Raw genomic sequence first — 21,202 nt, forward strand, 5'->3', positions numbered from 1 at the left:
TCATGATGACTAAAATGCCCGAATTGTAACACAGTTGTTACATTACTTACTTGTCTGTATTCAGTAATCAAGAGATCCTGTAAATTTGCAGGTTATTAAGGTGACATTAATTACAGAATTACATTAATTAATTAACCGGTTAATTAATTGTTCTATGAATATCTTAATATTGTTTTATTTGATTATAAGATATCAATATTTTTTTAATGCATCTTCAAATTCATGATATCAATGCAGTCTTTTGTTACACAGTTAGACAACACCATACTGTATTTGTAAAGAGGGGGACTTTATATAGAAATTACATTAAAATCATATTTAACCAACATCCTTGATATCCATTGTCTTTGTTTTAAGTTCACAACCTGCAGCACACACAAACGACATGTTTAAATATTTTTTTACTTGTCGAAGAATACATTTTTAACTGTATTAAATGGTAAATGGCCTGTATTTATATAGCGCTTTACTAGTCCCTAAGGACCCCAAAGCGCTTTACATATCCAGTCATCCACCCATTCACACACACATTCACACACTGGTGATGGCAGCTACATTGTAGCCACAGCCACCCCGGGGCGCACTGATACAGGCGAGGCTGCCGGACACTGGCGCCACCGGGCCCTCTGACCACCAACAGTAGGCAACGGGTGAAGTGTCTTGCCCAAGGACACAACGACCGAGACTGTCCAAGCCGGGGCTCGAACCGGCAACCTTCCGATTACAATCGGTAATATAGCAATTTCAGCGCATTTATTAATTAAACTCATTGTGCTTTCCACTATTTCTTGTGTTTACAGTCCTCCCACTGAAAACGCTGTGCCCAGATGAAAAGAATCGACTTTCCGGTTATAGACCAAAACTACATGCAGTAAGTTTCTGTCACGTGTTTGGCTGATTGAAGATTTGCTAAGGAACAATTTAAAAGTTTTCCTTAACAAAGTGGCTGTTAAGCATAAGTAGCCAGTTTGTGTTTTTGATTGAGAATCACGCAAAGCAACTCCAGCAGGATACACGTGTGGAGCACTGTGATTGTATGGAAGTGCGTAGGGTCTCTTCGCTGGGAGGTGTACGCCTCTTTACGGCGCTGGCACGGCTGGCAGCCTTAACCCAATTTCCCTCGGGATGAATAAAGTATGATCAACATGAACTTTCATGTGGCGTTGTAACTGTGTGTTCTAGAAGAAGCGTAAAAAAAATAAAGTTATTCTCATTCAACCATAGTCACCTGTTTTTTTTTAAAGTTGGTTGTAGCAATAGTGAATCTACAAGGAAACAAGGATTTAGTTATTATTAGGCCTCATGACTTTGGTTCTGTGACCTATGGCCTGTTACTGTTTTTTTTTTTCCTCATCGGTTTCTATTTTGACAGCACTTGGCATTTATTTAAAACTCTTGCGAAAAGGATCCAAAAGCACATTTCCTTCAGCAGATGGCAATCAAGGCAAAAATGGATCTTGGTGTTGGTTTCATATTGGTGAGACCTGAATGCTAATGTTGCTTTAGGTCACATGGAGGAGAGAATAAGCAACTCTTGGGCTTCTTTCTACTTTTATGCAGGAGGGAAAACAGGCCCTTAACCCTAACTTATGAACACACGTTTTCTTAATGCTTTTGGTAATGGGATTTTCCTTTTAATAAATGTATAATTTTTATGATTATCACTCTAGGAGTCAAAGTTATGGTGTAAACAGTTTTACGACTCCTCAGCAGGGGGTTATGCATCCTGGCTGTCACTAGTTCTTAAGTCTCCCAAGTTTCTCTCAAAGTTCAGTAAGTCCTCCCATCAACTGGGCAACAAGCCCAGAAGTTTATTGCAGGCTGCATTCGCCTTGGTAATTTTACAGAGAGTCAGAGAGAGAGACTCCTCCCCTGCAGGCAGGCTGCTCAGCCGAGGCGCGTCTCTCCATCCTCAACCGCAACAGCTCCATGGGGACACGCACAGTCACACTTTAGCCACTGCTGATCACCATCCACCGCAGGCTGTTTTTATGACTTTCAAACTTTCTCTGGGGTGGAATATGAAACAGCTTTTTTTTTTTTTTAATGGATTGGCAATGAGGCAGTAGGATTATCATTATTTCTACAGTAACGTTATTAATTGGACTTTGATGAGGACTTTTTCCTTGTCTTTTGTCGGATGATGGCGCAGACACTGTCCGTCATTCCACTACTGGGCATTATTCTGGAAATCACTTGTTTTGCTGGTAAGATAATAATATTATCCCCATTTAATCGTCTACCTTAATAACGAATCAACCTGAGAAACATGAAATATATTAGATTATGATCTCTGTCTGATCTTTTTTTTTTTTGTGTTAAATCTGTCAACTCAAAGTCACCCTCCAGTTCTATAAAACCTTTTGCCACTTTTCTAAGACATTTCAAACACTTTGTCCTCAGTTGTTCTATAGCTTTTGTCTTTGCTGATATCACTTTAGAACTGCAGTCCAGTTTGAGGAAACATTTAAGCAAAAACGTTTGAACTGTGGCCTGATTACTTGTTCTTATGTTGTAAAATGTAAATGACAAAAGTACCCAGTTTCTGCTAATGTGCTACGTTGTTCAACAGTTTAAACTTTTTTTTTTCTTCTGAGATCATTAAGGCCCACTTCATCAGCTCAGCTCAACACTTAGTTTTTTTTTTTCCATACAATGTATTATGTCCTTTAGGGCCTCACAGGGAGGTGGTGGGCAGGCTGTATCCTCAGAAACAGGAACCCCACCTAAGGCACACTGTGCTAGACTATTGAGCCTGACCCGGCCCATCTTCTCCTGCTTCCTGTTTTCACACAGCTCCGCCATTTGCTGCAGCAATGGAAAAAGGGCCCTATGTAGCCAGAGACTCAGATACAAAGCACATCTTATAATGGAGACTGTTTTTTTTCCTGTGCTCTACTTTCAGTTTTTACCTTGTGCCGTTTGATTTAATCTTAATCTTATGTGCATTTGTTTAAAACAGCAGGGCCATGATCTCTGAAACCTTCATTTAATCATTGTTTGTAGAGACTTATGTCATCACCCTGATTGTGTTAAAAGTAAGTCATTGCTGTGACCGATTTGTACTGTTAATCTCTCCAGCAGCGGAACTGCGGTTTATATCTGATCCACCGACACTAAATATCTATGGCATCCATAGGATGAACAAATCTGACAACCTTGAACTAACATGCAGGTATGTAAGGCTATGAATACACCTTACAGACGCTAGTGTTGGGGAAACTGGTTTTACAAACTTTCTACTTCACACCAAAAGATTTGACAAACAGCAAAACTACCCTAGAACTTATTCATGCCCCCATCACATGCAACAAACGTGTGCGTGTCATTGTCTCTGTTCAAAAGGTGCCTGCGCAGTATGTGTTCTCAAGAACTCCTTATATAAACAACATGAACATCTGACTGGCGTAATTGTTTTTTACAGGAAGACCAAGTCAATAAATGAATAACTTTCAAGTAAAAACATGGCCATTTGATAACATTTTGTAAAAGTTAGATGTTTTTGGTGTTGGTAGTTTTTGGCAGCTGTTCACTGGCAGACTTGAAAACGAAGACCTGGTTTTAGGCTTATTATTACAGTTAAGGTAAAGTAAGGATTAGACATATACAGATGTGGCCAGGAGTTTACATTCATCCTGGAGATGAAGGTCATGCTACGTTTTGGCTATTAATGATTACACAGCATTCGTTTTTAATGATTAAAACAAAACAAGGATAAGGTGCACAATTTTTCCACTTTATTTAGTCTTTTCTTTAATCCACAGTCAAAAGTAAGAACATGGATGCTAAAATATATACATTGAGTTAAATCCTTTAATAAGAGGTGCTGAAGGTTCTACAATGTCTTTTAACTTTACATGTCCAAGGCCTATTAACTTGTAATCATGATTGACTACAACTGGTAGTTTCGCTAGGCTCGCATAAAAGAGATTTATTTGACAACACTCATTGGACTGACCAATACTCAGACCAATGGGAAAGCCCAAGGAACTTAGGATTTAAGATGGAGAAGTGTAGATTTACACAAGTTTGGAAGGTATCTTGGAGTCATTTCTAAAAATCTGCAGTTTCCAAGATCATCAGTTCCTAAAACTGTATATAAACACAAGTTATTAGGATGTGTCACCACTTTGAGAGGAAATTGGTTAGGATTTTCAAGAACAACCCAGGGAAACCACTAAGGCTCAAACCTGCCATAAAATGGGAACTGCTGGAACAACAGTGTCATTGTCTCCAATGAAGTGAGCTGTACATCAGCCTGGTGGTCGGGTGCTGATCAAGAAAGAAGCCCCTGCTCTTAAATCAATACCTTCAAGCTTGACTGAAATTTGCAGCTGCCCACATGAACAAGCAAGAAGGCTTTTGGAGAAAACTTTTATGGTCAGACAAGCGAAAGATTGAGTAATTTGGCCACAATGACAAGAAGTATTGTTGGAACAGTAAATATGAGACTTTCAAATCTAAGGGCGCTGTACCATCTGTCAAGCAAGTTGGTGGTAGCATCATGCTCTGAGGGTGTTTTGCTGCCAGTGGTACTCTTACATTGTACAAAGTGGATGGAATATTGATGAAACATTATCTCTAAATTGTTCAGCATCACTAATAGTGGACAATGATTCTTGGAACGGGTAAAGTAGGCTAACATTAATCTTCTAGAATGGCCCTCCCAAAGCCCCGACCTCAGCCCTATTAAAGATTTATGAACTATTCTTAAAAGCCAGATCTGTGCAAGGAAACCAACCAGGTTAAATAAAATTTACCAATTCTGCCAGGAAGAGTGGTCAAATATTAACCCAGAATTATGCCAGAAGCTTGTTGATGGACACCAAAAACATTTGGTCCAGGTGCAACTTGCTAAGGGACATTTCCCCAAATATTAGTGGAAATGTATGAATATATATGAGCCTCTATGTATAACTTAGACCCTGTGTGGATTATAAAAATCCCAAGTAAATTCAAACTTTTGTACCCAATCTTGTTTTTAAAGTCATTAAAGGTATACAGTTTCAAGAGTTCATTAAAACCCCCCAAATACCATGGCATTCTTGCCTATTTTGAGTGTATATAAACCTTTGACCATAGCCTATGTTATATAGTGTGATCTTCCCAGAACTATAACTACACTTTTCGCCAATAGAAACCTCAGCAACTGTCTATATATAGCAAAATGTGGACTAAACACAGTATTGATCGCACAAGGATAGTACCGTCACTAAACAAAGTGTAATAGGTTATTACCGTATAGTTGACTAATTTTGCTAATGCAGTAACTAGCGTTCTTCCAGTGTAAACATTCAGCTTTTGCTATTGTCATAGCTCTGAAAGTAAGTGTATAGTTTCAGAGTTGTTTATGACGTCATCTCTCCTTCCCGTGTTTCAGTAAAAGTAAGTATGACTCAAAATTTATTAGCTTCATGCCTACATGAACAGCTCCGTTTCACTCTTAATTGTAGAGCAAACTTTCTCCGCAATCCTCAATATAGCCCTTTAAGTTCCACTTTACTTTTAATCATAGACTGTGGATATAAAACGGACGCAGTTGTAGATTCTCAAATATGAACGTAATGTGAATGCGCCTTAAACTTGCATTCTCTCTGATGGTCAGCAGGGGGCAGCTACATTAGTTGCAAAAACAACCATGCAGCTATATTTAGGAAAATTACAGTCTGCTCACTTGATCTCTCCCCTTAGTAAAAAAGCATGAAGAAAATAAAATGGAACTTTTTATAGGCAGATATTACAACACTGGAACAATAATAGTAATTAGTAAATACTATAATTTAATATACTGTACTTTCTTTTGCTTAAAATTTAATGTAGTGTTAGTAGTCGACTACTTGAGTCAAAATGTAAATAAAAAATTTGCTAAATGGCAAACTACCTCAAAATGCAGATAAACTACTAGATTAGAGAAATGTTGTTTACCGCTCCCCATCACTGGCTAAATTCACCGACTCGGTCATGTAGCATGTGCAGTATAATTCTCTTGTTTCTTCTCCTGCAGAGGTCGGCAGAATTTGAGGTGGACCACACCTGCTATAAGCACTCGTTACTCTATCAGTGACTGCAGCGGATCAGGACTGTTCTGCAAAAGGCTCACAATCACCAATTCAACTGTCAATGAAACTGGACAGTATCAGTGTTTCTACATAGGCCTGAAAGCTGAAGATGGTAAAACCTCAGCAGCAGTTTATGTGTTTGTTCAAGGTATAACTCTATTTAAGTTTATTCTTGTTTTGTTGTTGTTGTTGTTTTATTTATTTTTTTACGTTTATTGCACTGTGTTTTTCAAGCATCCATTTATATAAAGGAAAATATGGGATTTATCAACTTCACACACTGAAATACATCTACTATTGTGATTTGTTTGTTAATTTTTAGATTATAAGGTGCCATTTGTGCCATCTGAAAAGGAATATGAGGTGGTGTTTATCCGTGAAGGGGAGCGAGTGGTAATACCATGCCGGGGCTCGGTGGAGAATCTCAATGTCACACTAAACATCGTAAGAAGCTGTTTCTGGTCTTTGCTTCTTGTCAGTAAAGCAGTTTTATGAAGATGTAGGTTGGTAAACAGTTGTGTTTACCAGATGTGGTGTGAAATTCTTTAAACATTTCTGTTTGGAATCATGAAATTTGTGTGTTTGTCAGAAGTATCCAGTAAAGGAGTTTCATCCGGATGGGAAGGATTCTGTGTGGGATGCCAGGACGGGCTTCACTGTTCCCACTCATCTGATCAGCTACGCTGGTGTTGTGTCCTGCCAAACTCATATTGGAAACGAGACATTTAAGTCCCCGCTTTACATTGTGGCTGTTGTTGGTAAGATGGAAAAAGATACAAAGAGAAGTTATCAGTTGTCAGTTCTATGGCTGTAAAAACACCTATATGTGACTTTTTCGAGCTGAATAACACCGAAACTTACCGGGAATTCTAATTTTGACTTTGTAAGGTGAAAGACTCTCTGCACCAACACTCTGAGCAACAGAGTGTTGGTGCAGAGAGAGTCTGTAGTCTCAGGAGAACAATAGTGTGTCGATTTACTATCTTCCCTCCTTTTTCCGCAGGATACAAGATTTATGACCTCACCCTGACCCCCAACAATGTAAGGCTGTCTGTGGGGGAGCAGCTCATACTGAGATGCACTGCATTCACAGAGCTGAACGTGGGCATCGAATTCAACTGGACGCACTCTGGTGGGGCTCTGGTCAGTACCCCACACTCTTCTGTTCTCATTATCGTTGTAAACCTGTAATGAACTTATGTAACAGTCTTAAAGAAAAGTTACATTGCTCATGTCAAGAAAGTACTAGCTGTGGATTATTTACAAATACAAACTACAGAAAAATAATTATGAGCACCGGTGAAGCCCCTCAGTTTATCCATTGTCTGAAAAAAGAGACATGTCAGACAACTTTCATAGTTTTGGATCCCCCTGAGAAACAAAAAACTTGAATTTATTTTGGGCCTAAGATGCCAGTATCAAAATTATTAGATGATATCTGCTCTCAGAGGCATCGTAAAGATCTAAAGAGTACAAAAATGGTCTGAAATTGATTATTTATAGCAGTCTTAAGCCTGAACTTTTGTCTCACAAGAATTGTTTTTGTATATACACTGATCTCATTATTTGGAGCTTATTTGGAACATAAAATATGTGCATTCTCCATTGTAACAGTATAAACATGACAGAAAATAAGGAAAAGCGTAACAGTCCACCTTTAGGTTGGCCCCTTTGACTTACTGATGAGAAGAGACTGAGATACCAGAAGTGCTGTATCTCTCTTCCTGCTGTCTTTGCACAAATTCATTACTTCCTGCTTTCAGGAATCCATCAGCCTTCATCTTGTACCACCAAAGTGCAAAGGTGACCAGATGTGTTTTTGATGTTCTGACTGCTTACATTACTGGGAACAATAAGCTGTCTGGACTGAGGCAACACTTGATCTTTAATTTCTGTAAAACTAGAAAAAAAAAAACTTCCACATTCTGTTATCACAGCCATTATGAGTGTCACGTGAGTTTAAAAACTGTGTGTTTATACATTATGTCTTCCCTCTGTCAGACTTCGGTCAATGGTTCAAGGCCGCCCCACACAATTCCCCACAAGAAGAAGCTGTGGAACTCTCTGGAGCTGTCAAACACGCTGATCGTGGAGAATGTGACGGTAGCTCACGGAGGAGAATTCATCTGCTCTGCTTCGAGTGGGCAGATGGAGAAAAGCGCTTCAGCATTTCTTACAGTTTATGGTGGGTGCTCTGAAAACAAAACACCTGTTATGTTGGCTGAAAACTTTCAAAAAGTTCCAAGTCGAGCAATAATTCAACATTCACAAAAAATATGTATGTAGTTGTTAAGCTCGAAGACAGCTGAAGATTGTACTGTGTTAAATATTCAGAGTAGGTTTTAACTGAAACAAATTATTTAGTTTATGTTATTTGATTACTGGCGTTTTATGCATTAGAAAAAAATATCCTACAGTATGCTGTATGCTGACATAACACTTAAGCAATATCAAAGATGCTTCTATATTGTTGCTGCAGAGCCTTCTGGTTGAGCCAAGTTCAGCCTTTACTAGTTTGTGATGTTTCCAGTTAGGATGCTTTCTGTTCCTACTTGGTAAAACATAACATTAAGTTATTCATGGGAATTTAACATCATTGGTTTCCTGAGGAACTACAGATGTTACTGAGATGGTGTTGACTGTAGTACTTTGGATTGGGAACCTAAATTGTTAGCTAAGACGGATGCCACATCTTTAATTTTTGTCTCTGTTAGAGTGGCTTTGCCTGATTTACAGTTCAAAGTATTCCTTATAGACAAGTTGTTTTAGCTCCTCTATCTTTTGACTGCCCTTTGCAAACACAATGTTTGAGCAGCAGGTGGGTTGGGCTTTGTGCTTGGAGAGATGTGTCTGAGATGTCTCTCCTCACTGACATCAAACAGATCCTAATAATTAAAACCCTAATTCAGCCCTCTTTGAAACCCCTGAATTTCTGCTAATATTTTTTTTAACATTAATAATATTTTTCATCTTTATAAACTTGTTTGTGTTATTTTCTCAGATTTTAAAAAAAATACTTTTCCTTTCATTTTCTCATCTTTTTTGCACAAATTTAATCTCTCACAACATGCTGTTTATTATTTGTGCATTTATCTTGATGACAGTGATACAGGACAATTAATTTTAAGTATCACACCGATGCAGTTGAATTGTAATATTATTATTAGTAATAATAATACTTGTTCTTGTTCTTATTCCTATTATTGCAATCAGTTATGCTTTTAAGCCATCTAATAAATTTTAATACCACTTTCAAGGATTTGGAAATTGTCTAAATTGAAAATCTCTAACTTCCCTTTCCTAAAATTACATTTGTTCAGCATCAGGAGAAAATTACACGTGAAGTTTGAGATAGATTTTCCTAGAAACAATTGCAAAATCATAGAATCAATGAATCATTTTGTATGGTTTTGTATGGTCTCAGATAGTTTTGGGGGTTTTGCTTCATTTGAAGCCAAAATAATAATTGTAAGAAAGTCATTGAAAAATTGATCTTTTCTCTATTTTTGTGATTTTTTTGTATTTTCAGAAAAACCTTTTATTGATATGGAAGAGCCCTGGACAAAGGTGTGGGAGGTAAATGTGGGAGAACCATCTACATACATCCCCGTGAAGTACTCAGCTTACCCTGAACCCATCATTAAATGGTGTGTTCACAGCAATATTTGCTTTATGCATAGCAGTTTCCATGCATTAAAGCTACAGTTTCAGAACTGGATGGATTTTGTAACTTTACTCTTACTTTGTGTTCCCAGGTTTAAAAATGACCTCCCATTGAATGACTACAGAATAAAACAGAAGAGTGATGCCCTCGTCATACGTGAAGTTAAAGAAACAGACGCTGGCATTTACACAGTTATCCTGACCAATAAAATTACAAAAGAGGAACAGAGGCGCTCTTTCCAGCTGCTGGTCAATGGTGTGTTTTTTTTCCCTCTTCTTTTCCTTTTACATTCATTTTCGGCTGCCTGTTGTGGATATGACTCTACTTCTTCCTTTGCAGTTCCTCCTTGTATCATAGAGAAGGAGATGGCAGTGGACATTGATGTGTACCTGTACGGCAGCAGCACGACTCTGAGCTGCACCGCTCGTGGATTTCCCGTACCTACACACATCCAGTGGGAGTGGATGTCCAAAGAGGACTGCCCAGAGGCTTTCATGCAAGTCAACTCTTCAGTGTGAGTGTAAAAGAGAAACAAAGAGGCTATTTTCACACATAAATGTTAAAGTTGGGACTTTTTCACAAGTGGCACAGTTAGACAGGTTCAGGGCAGAAAGATACATTCGGTTCGGGGCTTTTTTTTGTGTATGCATGGAGTAGTCACATGACTTTGAGTCACTCATTGTCAACAGGTTGTTGATATAGAAGAGGAATAGCTGCTTTCGTGATGTTGACCAAAACAAGAGGGGAGACAATGAGAGCACACTGTGACCTGATGCAAATCAGCGGATGTGATTCATTCTCTTCACAATGTCCATTTTTAGAACCATGTCAGTTATTCAGACTTAGAATGTGCTCACTAATTTTGGACGACTTGTACTGACCTAGTGTTTGTGCTCACTCGATCAGCTGTTTAAGATAACAGCCCTGCCGATGCAATATTCAGCCGGTTACACAACAACCTCACGAAAGACTCCTGTTGTGATTTCACAGTGTTGATAGAAAGGAGGATGGTGTGTGTGTGTGTGAGGGACCAGACAACACCAGCAGCAGATTCCTTATCATCTTTCTACACATCTGAGCACTTCCTCTGTCCTGCACTACGTTTCCTGTTGTTCCTGTCATGTTCTTTTTCAAAAAAGAGGTTCTTCCTGCTAAAGCTAAACCTCTTCTTATTACTTACTTACTTTCTTTCCCTGTTTACTAAATTTTATGGTGTTTCTCGCTGTATTTGGGTGTATTAGCAGTTAAAAATGAGAATAAAAATTAAACTAGTAGGATTGGTAAATAGAAAAAAAGTGGGAAAACAAGTACTTAGCCGTCATTCTGAAAGACCTGCCAGCTTCTTTTCATCTTCTTTTTGTGTACCATTTGTCAGTGCTAATTTGGTGTATCAGAGTGAAAGAGGAAACCGCTGTGCAGCTGTTTACACAGCTGGTGTTTTTGCATTTAATAAAAATTTAAAAAAAGATCAGAGCTGGATATTTGTGTTTTATGATTCTTCTGTTCACTTTTGTCCATCAGGTCAAGACTTGTTAGGTCTGAATCACAGCTGAAGGAGTGCACAAATTGGAGAGATGTCAGCAACAGAACTGGTCACAACCACGTACAACCAATTAGAACTGACACTGATCAAGCTCAAAAGGTAACAAAAAGTCTGTGATTACACCATATTTTCCCTTTTGCTCCAAGAATTTTACGATATCTGAACGATACGGTATTTGGAGTTTAGCTAAATAATAGTAACTAACAGATGAAATGTATTTCTCTAGAAAATCACGAGCTCTTTAAAGATTCAGAAAGCTGAGGCTCACGCCCTCTACAGATGCACGGCTGCGAACAAAGTAGGCAAGGATTCACGTGTCATCTTTTTCCATGTAACACGTAAGTTCCATCCTTTTTTTCTCCTCTTAAAAAGCATCTTGTTGTAATCGTTTTGTGTCTGATGGTGTGACTTCTGTCATCATTATAAACAGCCTTTTCAGTATTCTTCTTTTTCTTATATCCTTACTCATTCTTTACCCATGTGTTTCCATCCCTAGGTGGCCTCGAGGTGACTATGTCTCCCTCTAACAGGCCTTTGGAGGAGGATCACGTCATTCTGCGGTGTAAGGCAGACTCGCTGATCTACGGCAACCTCACCTGGTTTCGTGTGACCAACGTTTCCAAGTCAGAGCAGGGAACATTGGCGCAGCCTTGTCGCTCACTGACTCTGCAGCCTACTCCACTGTCGCATGCTGTCCTGACCCCCCAGCCTGGCACCAACGTGACTCTGGAGCTGTCACTTCGCAATGCGTCCCATCAGGACGAGGGCCTGTACGCCTGTCAGGTGGTAAACATCATCACTGGGGAGAAAACCTGCCTGCTACACAGTGTTTCTCTCAGAGGTGAGATGTACTCACAGCATTTTCTTTTTGTAAGGAATAGGTCAGGGTTTGTTAAGTGAATCATACATTTGTTTCAAAATAATCTTTATAATTTTGACGTTTAGACCTCGAGGCTCCAAGGATCCTTAATAACTTCACTGACCAAAAGGTTAGAGTAAGTTCGACAGTCACTCTCCGCTGTATGGCTGCTGGGACGCCAAACCCGACTGTTGCCTGGACCAAAAACAACCACACTGTTGTGGAGAGCTCAGGTGAGACATTCGCAGCGTTTCACTGAAAACTGATTTACTTCATGAGTTACAAGAGCTGCAAAACAAAACATTTGGTTGCCTTTCAGGTGTTACTCTGAATCAGCAGAACCGTAGTCTGACAATTCAGCGTGTGACGAAGGAGGACAGTGGTCTGTACACCTGCACTGTATGTAACAGCCTTGGGTGTGACACAGCACAGGCCTCTTTGAGTACTGAAGGTCAGTCACTAAGTAAGATGATGCCTTTTATTGTAACTCATGTCTGCTTCTTGCAGATGCTTTTTAAAGTGTTTTTTTCTCTCATTGGGGTTGTGTTTTGTCTTGTTTTTTGTCCATCTGCAGATGTTTTTTTTTAAATCTTTGTGGTTATTTCTTGCAGTTTCTCTGCATGTTGCATGTCATTGTCATTGACTCAGGGTCTCTCTGACCTTCTGGGCCCTTGGGCCTGTCCCGGGTGTCTTGTGTTGTTTGTAATACATTCTCAGCTTAAAATCAGGAATATCTTATTGTCTGTGTGAAAGGTTTTGGCCTAAACCCTTTGGCAATTCCACCAATACTAAAAAGACTGTATGGTTATATCTGGCTTCAAGGTTTCACAAATTCACATCGCACATAGTTTTACTTTTTATATGTCAAAGATCTAAATAAAAATAGCCTTGCTTCCTCATGACAGGAAGCTACCCCAGTTAACGCACATCCTCCTGGGAGTATCTAAATCTAAAACAATTAAGAGACGGCAGGACAAAGGGAAAGGCCAGCCCTGCCTGAGCTCCAGCCTCTGCTCTCTTGTCCACAGTCTTTTTGTACCAAACACAGGGACACAGTGAAAAACAAACAAATGAACTGACTAGACGCAGAGCCTACGTGACCGTCTCCCCGCCAGCAGAATGTGCACCCAGTTACAGTAGCTCACAATTCTGCTCAGGCGCCAGCTCTGTTAAAAGAGGGGGTAGAGGGACAGACCTTCTCACAACAAAAGCCCTGTGTATGAGGGTGGGGGGAGGCAAGCAATTGCACGTTACTTTAATAAAATTTTTTGATTTTTGCATATTACAAAACAGTAATACTCACACATTTGACCAGCTTTTAACTAAAAAAAGGAATACCTAACCAGTAAAAATGGAGAGCTTCTATTACAAATATAGCGTAATGATGTAAATGGCCAACAAATAATATAGCCAGAGAGTAAGTGAAACTAGCACAGGTGTCTGTGGGGGTCCGTGTTAACGAAAAATTTGTGATCAGAAATCTGACTGTCCATCATGTCTGTCATATTCACAAAGGGATGAGAAAAATCCCTGCAAACAACCCTTCAGTGTAACCTTCCCATTTTCTGACCCCATCTGCCCCCCAAATAATTCAAGCTCAATAGCAGTGGAATGAAAGGGCCCATTACAGCACGCAGCGACACACTACAATGGCTCTGATAGACCTTTTCCAAGTTGTCTTTGGCAGTAGTTATTCATTCTGACTCCTGACCATTTGTTATGACTAGATAAAATATCAGTTTGCTTACAGTCCAGATTCCAACAGTCTCCTTTCTCCAACCTAAACACAGACATACACATGTGAACAGGCCAAAAACAATGATAAACCTGTCTGAACTTTAGGAAATGCTGCCAAGGCACCTCACTGAAATTATAACCAGCATTCCACTGCGACTGTTTTTTCCTCAAACACGGGCCTCAAATTTGTCATGCATGCAGTAAAATCTGTTCTGTGATACCATTACACATTTTATGTCATGTACCTTTAAATTCTTATTTTAAAAGTATTCTTTGTGTATATCTAAGGTGCAGAAGAGAAGACTAATGTGGAGCTGATTGTTCCTATTGGGTCAGTGGTCATCGCTATGTTTTTCTGGTTACTGATCGTCTTCGTCATCCGCGGGAGAAAGAGAGTAAGAACTTCCTCATCCTCTTTTTCCTGTACTTTTCCTTCCTCGGATTTCCCCTCCAGTTACGCACATGGATGATGTCCATTAAAAAAAATTACAAACACGGTAAAACTGACGAGTACAATGACATGCTCTGTAAGGCATTTACGGCTGATTGGAAGTGACTGCTCTGGCCCTCAGTAGCTGCTCTCTTTTGTATCCAGGAACAACAGGGAGTCTCTCTGCTCCCCTAAGTCACGTAGGCCCACCACACTGAGTAGGCCCCTTTTATTGAATGGCCACGGGAGTCACTGGAAAACTGTTGTACACTTTGATTGCGGTGAAAGGGAATAACTGAGAGAAATGGCAGCTCATTAATTTACATGTTACATCTCTGCTTGTCTTTAAAATTTGCCACTGCGTCACTGTTTCAGCCAAATGGAGTGGATCTGAAGACCGGCTACCTCTCCATGATCCTTGACTCAGAGGATATGCCAATGGATGAGCAGTGTGAGAGGCTCACCTACGATGCTAGCAAATGGGAATTCCCCCGGGACAGGCTGAAACTTGGTGAGACATGATTATCATTCAAACAATCTTTGAGAAGACTTGTTAAAACAAACATCTGCGCTGCTACCAACCAGTGCCTACCTTATGAAAGAGTTTATAAAGTTTATAAAACATTACATGAAGTTACAGCCCACATTTGATTTAAACTTTCAGTGTTTTGATCACTGGCCAGCCAGAGGCAAAAATAGGCAATCATGAGATTCTAAATATTGTTTTTAAGCCCATAGACCAAAATGTAGATATGGCCCCAGTGACAATACTCACAGATGACATTCCCTCATAAAATTCTAGGTAAACACTGATGTTAACAAGCCAGTCAATCAAGACTTGCACCATATACATCAAATACAACAGAAAGTTCAAGATCAGTGCTGTGATTTGAAACACTTGTTTTTGATACTTCCTGTCACAATGGCTGATAAGATGCTTGAGATGGTCAAAGCAGACACATTGACACCCCCCCAAACCCCCACAAACAAACAAAAAACAAAACAAAACCTGATGAATTTTTGTCTGTTGCCATTTTGGCATTTTGAAACTGTGCCAATATTTGGATAGGAGAATGATATTAAATGGCTAATGCTAGCACTACCTACTTCTGAGTTCTGAGCTGCTATTTGAACTGGGCTGATAAGTCTAGCTGATGAAAGTGAAGTGGTAATAAGTTCCAAAGAAAAACTGCATCACATCTGAAGGTTCTGGTAGCCATCGTGTTAAGTTTGAAACGAGGAGCAGTCAATAGAGCTGCTGAGTGTAGGGCAACACAGGGAAAGGGTATAAGGATGAAGGAGGTATGATAGATATGGGGTACCATGTAGCTGAAAGCTTTAAAGTGAGAAGAAGAATCTTTAATGGATATGTTAGCAAATGGGGAGCTAATGAAGGTGTGATATTGTCAGTAGACTCTTGCTGTAGAATTCTGTATCATTTGGAGTATCTCAGAGACCTTTACACTTACCTACAAGTGTAGAAAGATCAGGGAACAGCTCAGCTAACATAAATGGCCCTATAGCATAGTGGGTTACACATTTGCCTAACATGTGAAAAGTCCCTTTAGTGTTGTGTCACGAAGGCCATCTGAGCTATCTGCTGTGGTGACCCTTTGTGAATAAGGGAGCAGCTGAAAGAGGCTTCTCCTTCATGTTCAGCATGCTAACAACCATCATACCTGCCAGAAGCTTTTTTTTTACCACCTTAGTTTGGCATTTTAAAATTTCTAGCACTGTCCTCACTAGTTACAATATTTCAATTAAAAACTAGTTGTTTTAAAATCATAAGTACTAAAAGTATTTTTTTTTAGGGATTTTGGTCATGACAAACATTTTACTTTAAAGGTGACCCACTGGGACGAGGGGCATTTGGCCAGGTGGTAGAAGCAGCTGCTTTCGGCATTGAGAAAGCGACCACATGCACCACAGTTGCAGTCAAGATGCTTAAGGGTTTGTATTTTGTCCTCCTTTTATTACACACAGCGAGCAAACACAATAAAAACCTTCAAACACGCAGAACTAATGTTATCTCTATGTGCAGAGGGAGCCACAGCAAGTGAGTACCGCGCCTTGATGTCAGAGCTGAAAATTCTCATCCACATTGGACATTATCTTAATGTGGTCAACCTGCTGGGAGCCTGCACGAAACCTGGGGGTCAGTCAAACCAAGTGCATTATTTACTTTAGCTGACTAAGCATGTCCTGTATATGCAACTTTTCTTCACATGAATTTGAATCTTATAATCTTTATAAATCAACATCAGTGTGCCATCTGTTGTCCTTTAATGTGTTAATGTTCATTCTTCCTCTGATAATTAAACTTCTTTCTCTTCCTTCTGCTTGCAGGACCGCTGATGGTTATTGTTGAATACTGTAAACATGGAAATCTATCCAGCTACCTTAAGAGCAAGCGCGGAGAGTACAGCCCCTACAAGGTAAATTATGTGTAACCCACATGCACCCAGTAAACCACAGTCAGTCCACTGATGTGGTTTACAATCCAGATGGTTGCACACAATCAAATAGACTGACCGATCATTAAGTAGTAGTGCAGTTCTGTACTGTCCACAGATTGTATCTAACATGAACCATATTGCAGGCAATACAAACAATTCCTGCATGAAATGTTGGGATTTTTTCATTAGTTTAACTGTTCTGTGCTGAACAGAGGAAGCGAGTAAATAGCCAGAGGTGGGTGTCTGCAGAGGAGGATGTGACTGAAGGGGATCTGGGTCTGGGGAAGATTGCCCAGCTGGACATCTGCACAGGAACAGCGGTCTGTTCTACCACTTCAGACAGGGCTTCAGGCAGCAACATGGACATTCAGAAAGGTTCTGAAGACAACTTAGAATAACATTACTGTGGTGCCACTCAGGCTTCGTATTTATTCCTGTGAAATCTCGTTATTACAGAGAGTTCAGATGATGACCATCTAACCATGGAAGACCTGATAAGCTACAGTTTCCAGGTGGCCAAAGGAATGGAGTTTCTGTCTTCTCGCAAGGTGAAATCACAAGTGTCTGAATTTTTTGGTGCACAAATCTGCATTGAAATTGGAGATATTACTTAATTCTTCCATGCTTTGAATGTAAATGTCTCTGTTTGGTCGATAGTGCATTCACAGAGATCTGGCGGCCAGAAACATCCTTCTTTCAGAAAACAATGTGGTGAAGATTTGTGACTTTGGTCTCGCTAGAGATGTCTACAAAGACCCGGACTATGTCCGCAAAGGAGACGTGAGTCCTCTTAACCGATACTCCACCAGTGTGTCCCTTCATTAGAAGCACTAATCTAATAGCGCTTGGGCCGCCCTCATGCTGTAAATCAGTTCTGACCCATTGAAGCTGAGACTCAAGTTATCCTGTCACACCATTCACCAACACATTACCTGAAGTTCATTTTAGTCAATGTTAGTGCCAAATAGGATCCTGTCTTGGCTTCTTCAAAAAGCTCATCCTGTTGCTTTCTCCTCCCTAGTTAAATGATCCTTGTGCACCCAGGTGTTCATATGATTGAAAAGACAGTGAAAGTCACCAAAGCTATCTGCCATTCTTCCATAGTCAGCTTCTGATGCTCTTGTGCCCATTGTAGGTAGACCTGGGTCAGCATGGGCGTTCTGACCTGTCTGATATCTTTGTATCATGTTCACCTGCTATCCACTATATCCATGCACATTAACAGATACCACTGTATTAGGATAGTAAACGTTATTCACTTTACTACACACTCATTTACACAAATAAAGCATAAGAAGGAATAATTTGCTGTTTTATTGTTACCACAGGCACGTCTCCCTCTAAAGTGGATGGCTCCTGAGACCATATTTGACCGCGTATACACCACGCAAAGTGATGTTTGGTCCTTTGGCGTCCTTCTCTGGGAGATCTTTTCCTTGGGTAAGGATTAAGTTTAGAAGTAATCACATAACACTGCTTAATGACCACTTTATATCTGCAATGAAACTTCTGTAATGTCTTCTTCAGGGGCTTCTCCTTATCCGGGTGTTTGCATTGATGAATCATTCTGCAGGAGGCTTAAGGAAGGTACCAGGATGAGACCACCCGAATATGCCACCACTGAGATGTAAGTAGACAGTGACGGTTGAGCGATTTACAAAAATGTAACTTGAATCATTTGCTCTTATTGCGATCCTCATTATCCATATTCACAGATACCAGACCATGTTGGACTGCTGGCTGAATCGTCCCACAGACAGGCCAACATTTACCGAACTGGTTGAACACCTGGGAAACCTGCTACAGGCTAGTGCCCAGCAGGTCAGTTCAGGCCTAAACAAAAAGGCAGCAGTGTTCATAAGTAATAGGATATTTAAAATTCATTTGTGCCTCAGCAACACTTTAAAATATTGTCAGCTACAAAGAAGCTTCCTTAGTTTCATCTCTTTCTCTGTGCTATTGTTACATCTGTGCAGCGTACCCTGAATGCCTTTTATGGGAGCTTTGGCAAGTTTTTTAGGTGAAACAAAATCAAAAAGCAAATGACAGCAAATATGAAAATATTTGCTGTCATTTGAAATGGATTTATAATGTGGCTTATGTATTAGATTTTTAAAGTTTATATCTCTAATTGTTTATGTATAATTATTTAATTCAGTGTGTATTTGAGCCAGTAACGTACCCTGTATCTCCAGGATGGGAAGGACTATATACCTTTGACAGTAGGTGAAGCAGAAGAATGCCAAGCAGCCCCTGACCCCAGGAGACCGTATAGCAGGCCCCAAAGTGGCGAAATTCTTGAAGCCCGGCTTAACTATGACAACCCATCATCCCTTGGGTCAGCGTCATGCTCTTACCTCCTTCTGTCCACTGCTTCTCTCATTTTGTTAATGCTAGAGCACTCAGTTGTGGTTTTATTGACACATCCTCTTTGTACAGGTTGTCCCAACAGAATGAGAGGTGCAGTCGTCCCCTCAGTGTGAAGACATTTGAAGACGTCCCTGTGGCGCACAGCAGTGTCATGGTTAGTGTAAAACTACACATTTAACAACCACCTCATTCATAAAACAAGAGCACAGTTTATCTACTTAGTACAAAAAGTCTTCAAAAAGTCTACAAAGAGCAATCAGCACCTTTAGAAGGAACAAGATTTTATGTGTCCTGAGTTGTAGCTCTCCTTTGAAATGTTGAATTGTTGAAACGCTCAGAAGCATTTCCAGTTTTACTGGACTTTACACTTTTGTGTTGTCTTGTGTTTAAAGGTTTTCTTAGAGTTTAGTTAAAACAACAGGATCACTGATATGGGAAATAAAGATTATTTGTTAGCCAGAGAGGACACTTAATGGATGTGACATTTTAGCAAAATCCCTGACTGACATTTTGGAGAATACAAGAATGCAAAAAATCTTTTGAACTAGGACAATAACTTTCAGACGAACAACAAAAAAAAAAAATCTAATTTGTATTAAGCAAAACTTTTTGTGTAATAGAGAAAAAACCCCTCAAATATCTATTAACGAATTTTCTTAATTGCTTAATATTTTTTACAAATACAGCTAATTGATAATTAAATAATCATTCAATTCCCATTTCATAAAAAAACAAAGTGGGCACTAACAAATGTGATTGAAAGTTAATACCTTCCCGCCATGCAGCAACCACTTAAGTTCATTTAAGTGCTGTCCTCTTGGCAGGAGGGTCACACAGACAGTGGCATGGACTTCTCACCAGAGGAGATGAAAGGTCTGAATCAACATCTAACAACCACACCCAACTTAAGGTGGGGACTAAGCCTTTGCATGCTTTCTTTGAGTGGTTTATTTCATATTGTTTTTTTACCCTGTGAATCTGTTTTAAATGTGTCCTCGTCTTGCTTTGACTCTTTAGCCAACTGTTGCGGTGCAAGAGTAAAGAGTCTCTGGGTTCGGAGTCATCCAATCAGACGAGTGGATATCAGTCAGGGTACCACTCTGACGACGCAGACACCCCAATATATGCCAACGAGGAAATCATCATGAAGCACAAAATGCTGAAGAAGCCTCCTCTTCCCAAGACGCCGGACAAATTCAACATGGAGATCCGCTACAGCACGCCACCAGTCTGACCCCATTTTTTCCCCGCAGTCTTTTCACTGTACAGTATTCATTTACTCTCTGCGGGTATTTCACACAAGGAACGATACAAGTAATAGAACTTCACGTGTTCACTGTGGAGCTGAGATATTTTCACAAGCGATAATGTAATTATTCAGCAGAGAAAAATGAAGGTTGTATGATAAGTTTGTAAGTGCAGCTCTCTTTGGACAGCCGGAGAAATGCTATCGTGTTTACTCAGCGAGTAAAAAAAAAAATGTCTAAGGTGCCCAAATGTGAAGGAATGCCTACTTCCTGAGGCACAATCCACCCACTTCCTTTACTACAGGAAATGGCATCTGGAATTTTTAGATAATTGAACCAGCAAATATTTTCTTTCACTCTTTTATCCTTTTTTATTGGTGGCACATTGAATGGCTGATAAGGAGGCAGTTCTCTGATATCGATATTTTTAGAGTATTATTTGTACAGTTTCTTTATTCATATTACTTGCATTATTTTATTGAAAAGACATTAGTAAAATGGCATTAAATGTAAGTAGTTTCATAAAATAAAAATAATCATAGATGAAAGCTCTTCTCATGTGTTGTTATTTGTTTTCTTTAAATCACTTATCACTTATTGTTCATCCCAGTATGATAATTCGTGAGTGTGTTTGTCCGTTTCTTTGTGTCATACATGTCATTTCCTTTCTGCGTCAAAGCAAACAATGTTTTCCCAGCCTTGGTCATTTATTGTTCATGTGTGTGGGTGTCCTATCGGAACAATGCCCTTCTGCCTTGGTTATTTTCTTTGGTGTATTCAGGTCTCGGTGCCCATAATAACAACCAAGGTCACTGTGGCCACAAACACATTTAAAGT

The 21,202-nt window shown here is 39.7% G+C and overlaps 1 protein-coding gene across 3 annotated transcripts; it reads left to right on the forward strand.

Moving 5' to 3' along the window:
* Positions 1–1,865: 1,865 nt before the first annotated feature.
* Positions 1,866–20,913, forward strand: kdr (kinase insert domain receptor (a type III receptor tyrosine kinase)). 3 transcript variants are annotated; one of them, XM_040040575.1, is made up of 30 exons: positions 1,866–2,207; positions 3,082–3,175; positions 6,005–6,207; positions 6,382–6,503; positions 6,652–6,817; positions 7,063–7,202; positions 8,061–8,244; positions 9,589–9,706; positions 9,815–9,978; positions 10,063–10,237; positions 11,245–11,365; positions 11,493–11,604; positions 11,763–12,107; positions 12,212–12,358; positions 12,445–12,576; positions 14,151–14,257; positions 14,668–14,803; positions 16,138–16,242; positions 16,334–16,447; positions 16,639–16,727; positions 16,961–17,123; positions 17,205–17,296; positions 17,406–17,528; positions 18,077–18,188; positions 18,276–18,375; positions 18,464–18,569; positions 18,944–19,086; positions 19,188–19,272; positions 19,943–20,028; positions 20,136–20,913. In XM_040040575.1, exons 1-30 carry the CDS (start codon positions 2,141–2,143, stop codon positions 20,350–20,352), a joined length of 4,068 nt encoding a protein of 1,355 aa, XP_039896509.1. In that variant the 5' UTR covers positions 1,866–2,140; the 3' UTR covers positions 20,353–20,913. The 3 variants fall into 3 exon arrangements, with proteins under 3 accessions (XP_039896509.1, XP_039896510.1, XP_039896508.1); XM_040040576.1 differs by having other exon boundaries at positions 3,085–3,175; positions 6,649–6,817; XM_040040574.1 differs by having other exon boundaries at positions 1,867–2,207; positions 6,649–6,817.
* Positions 20,914–21,202: the final 289 nt, after the last annotated feature.

Source organism: Simochromis diagramma, unplaced genomic scaffold (assembly GCF_900408965.1).
Source record: "Simochromis diagramma unplaced genomic scaffold, fSimDia1.1 OVJJ01000026.1, whole genome shotgun sequence".
NCBI lineage: Eukaryota > Metazoa > Chordata > Actinopteri > Cichliformes > Cichlidae > Simochromis > Simochromis diagramma.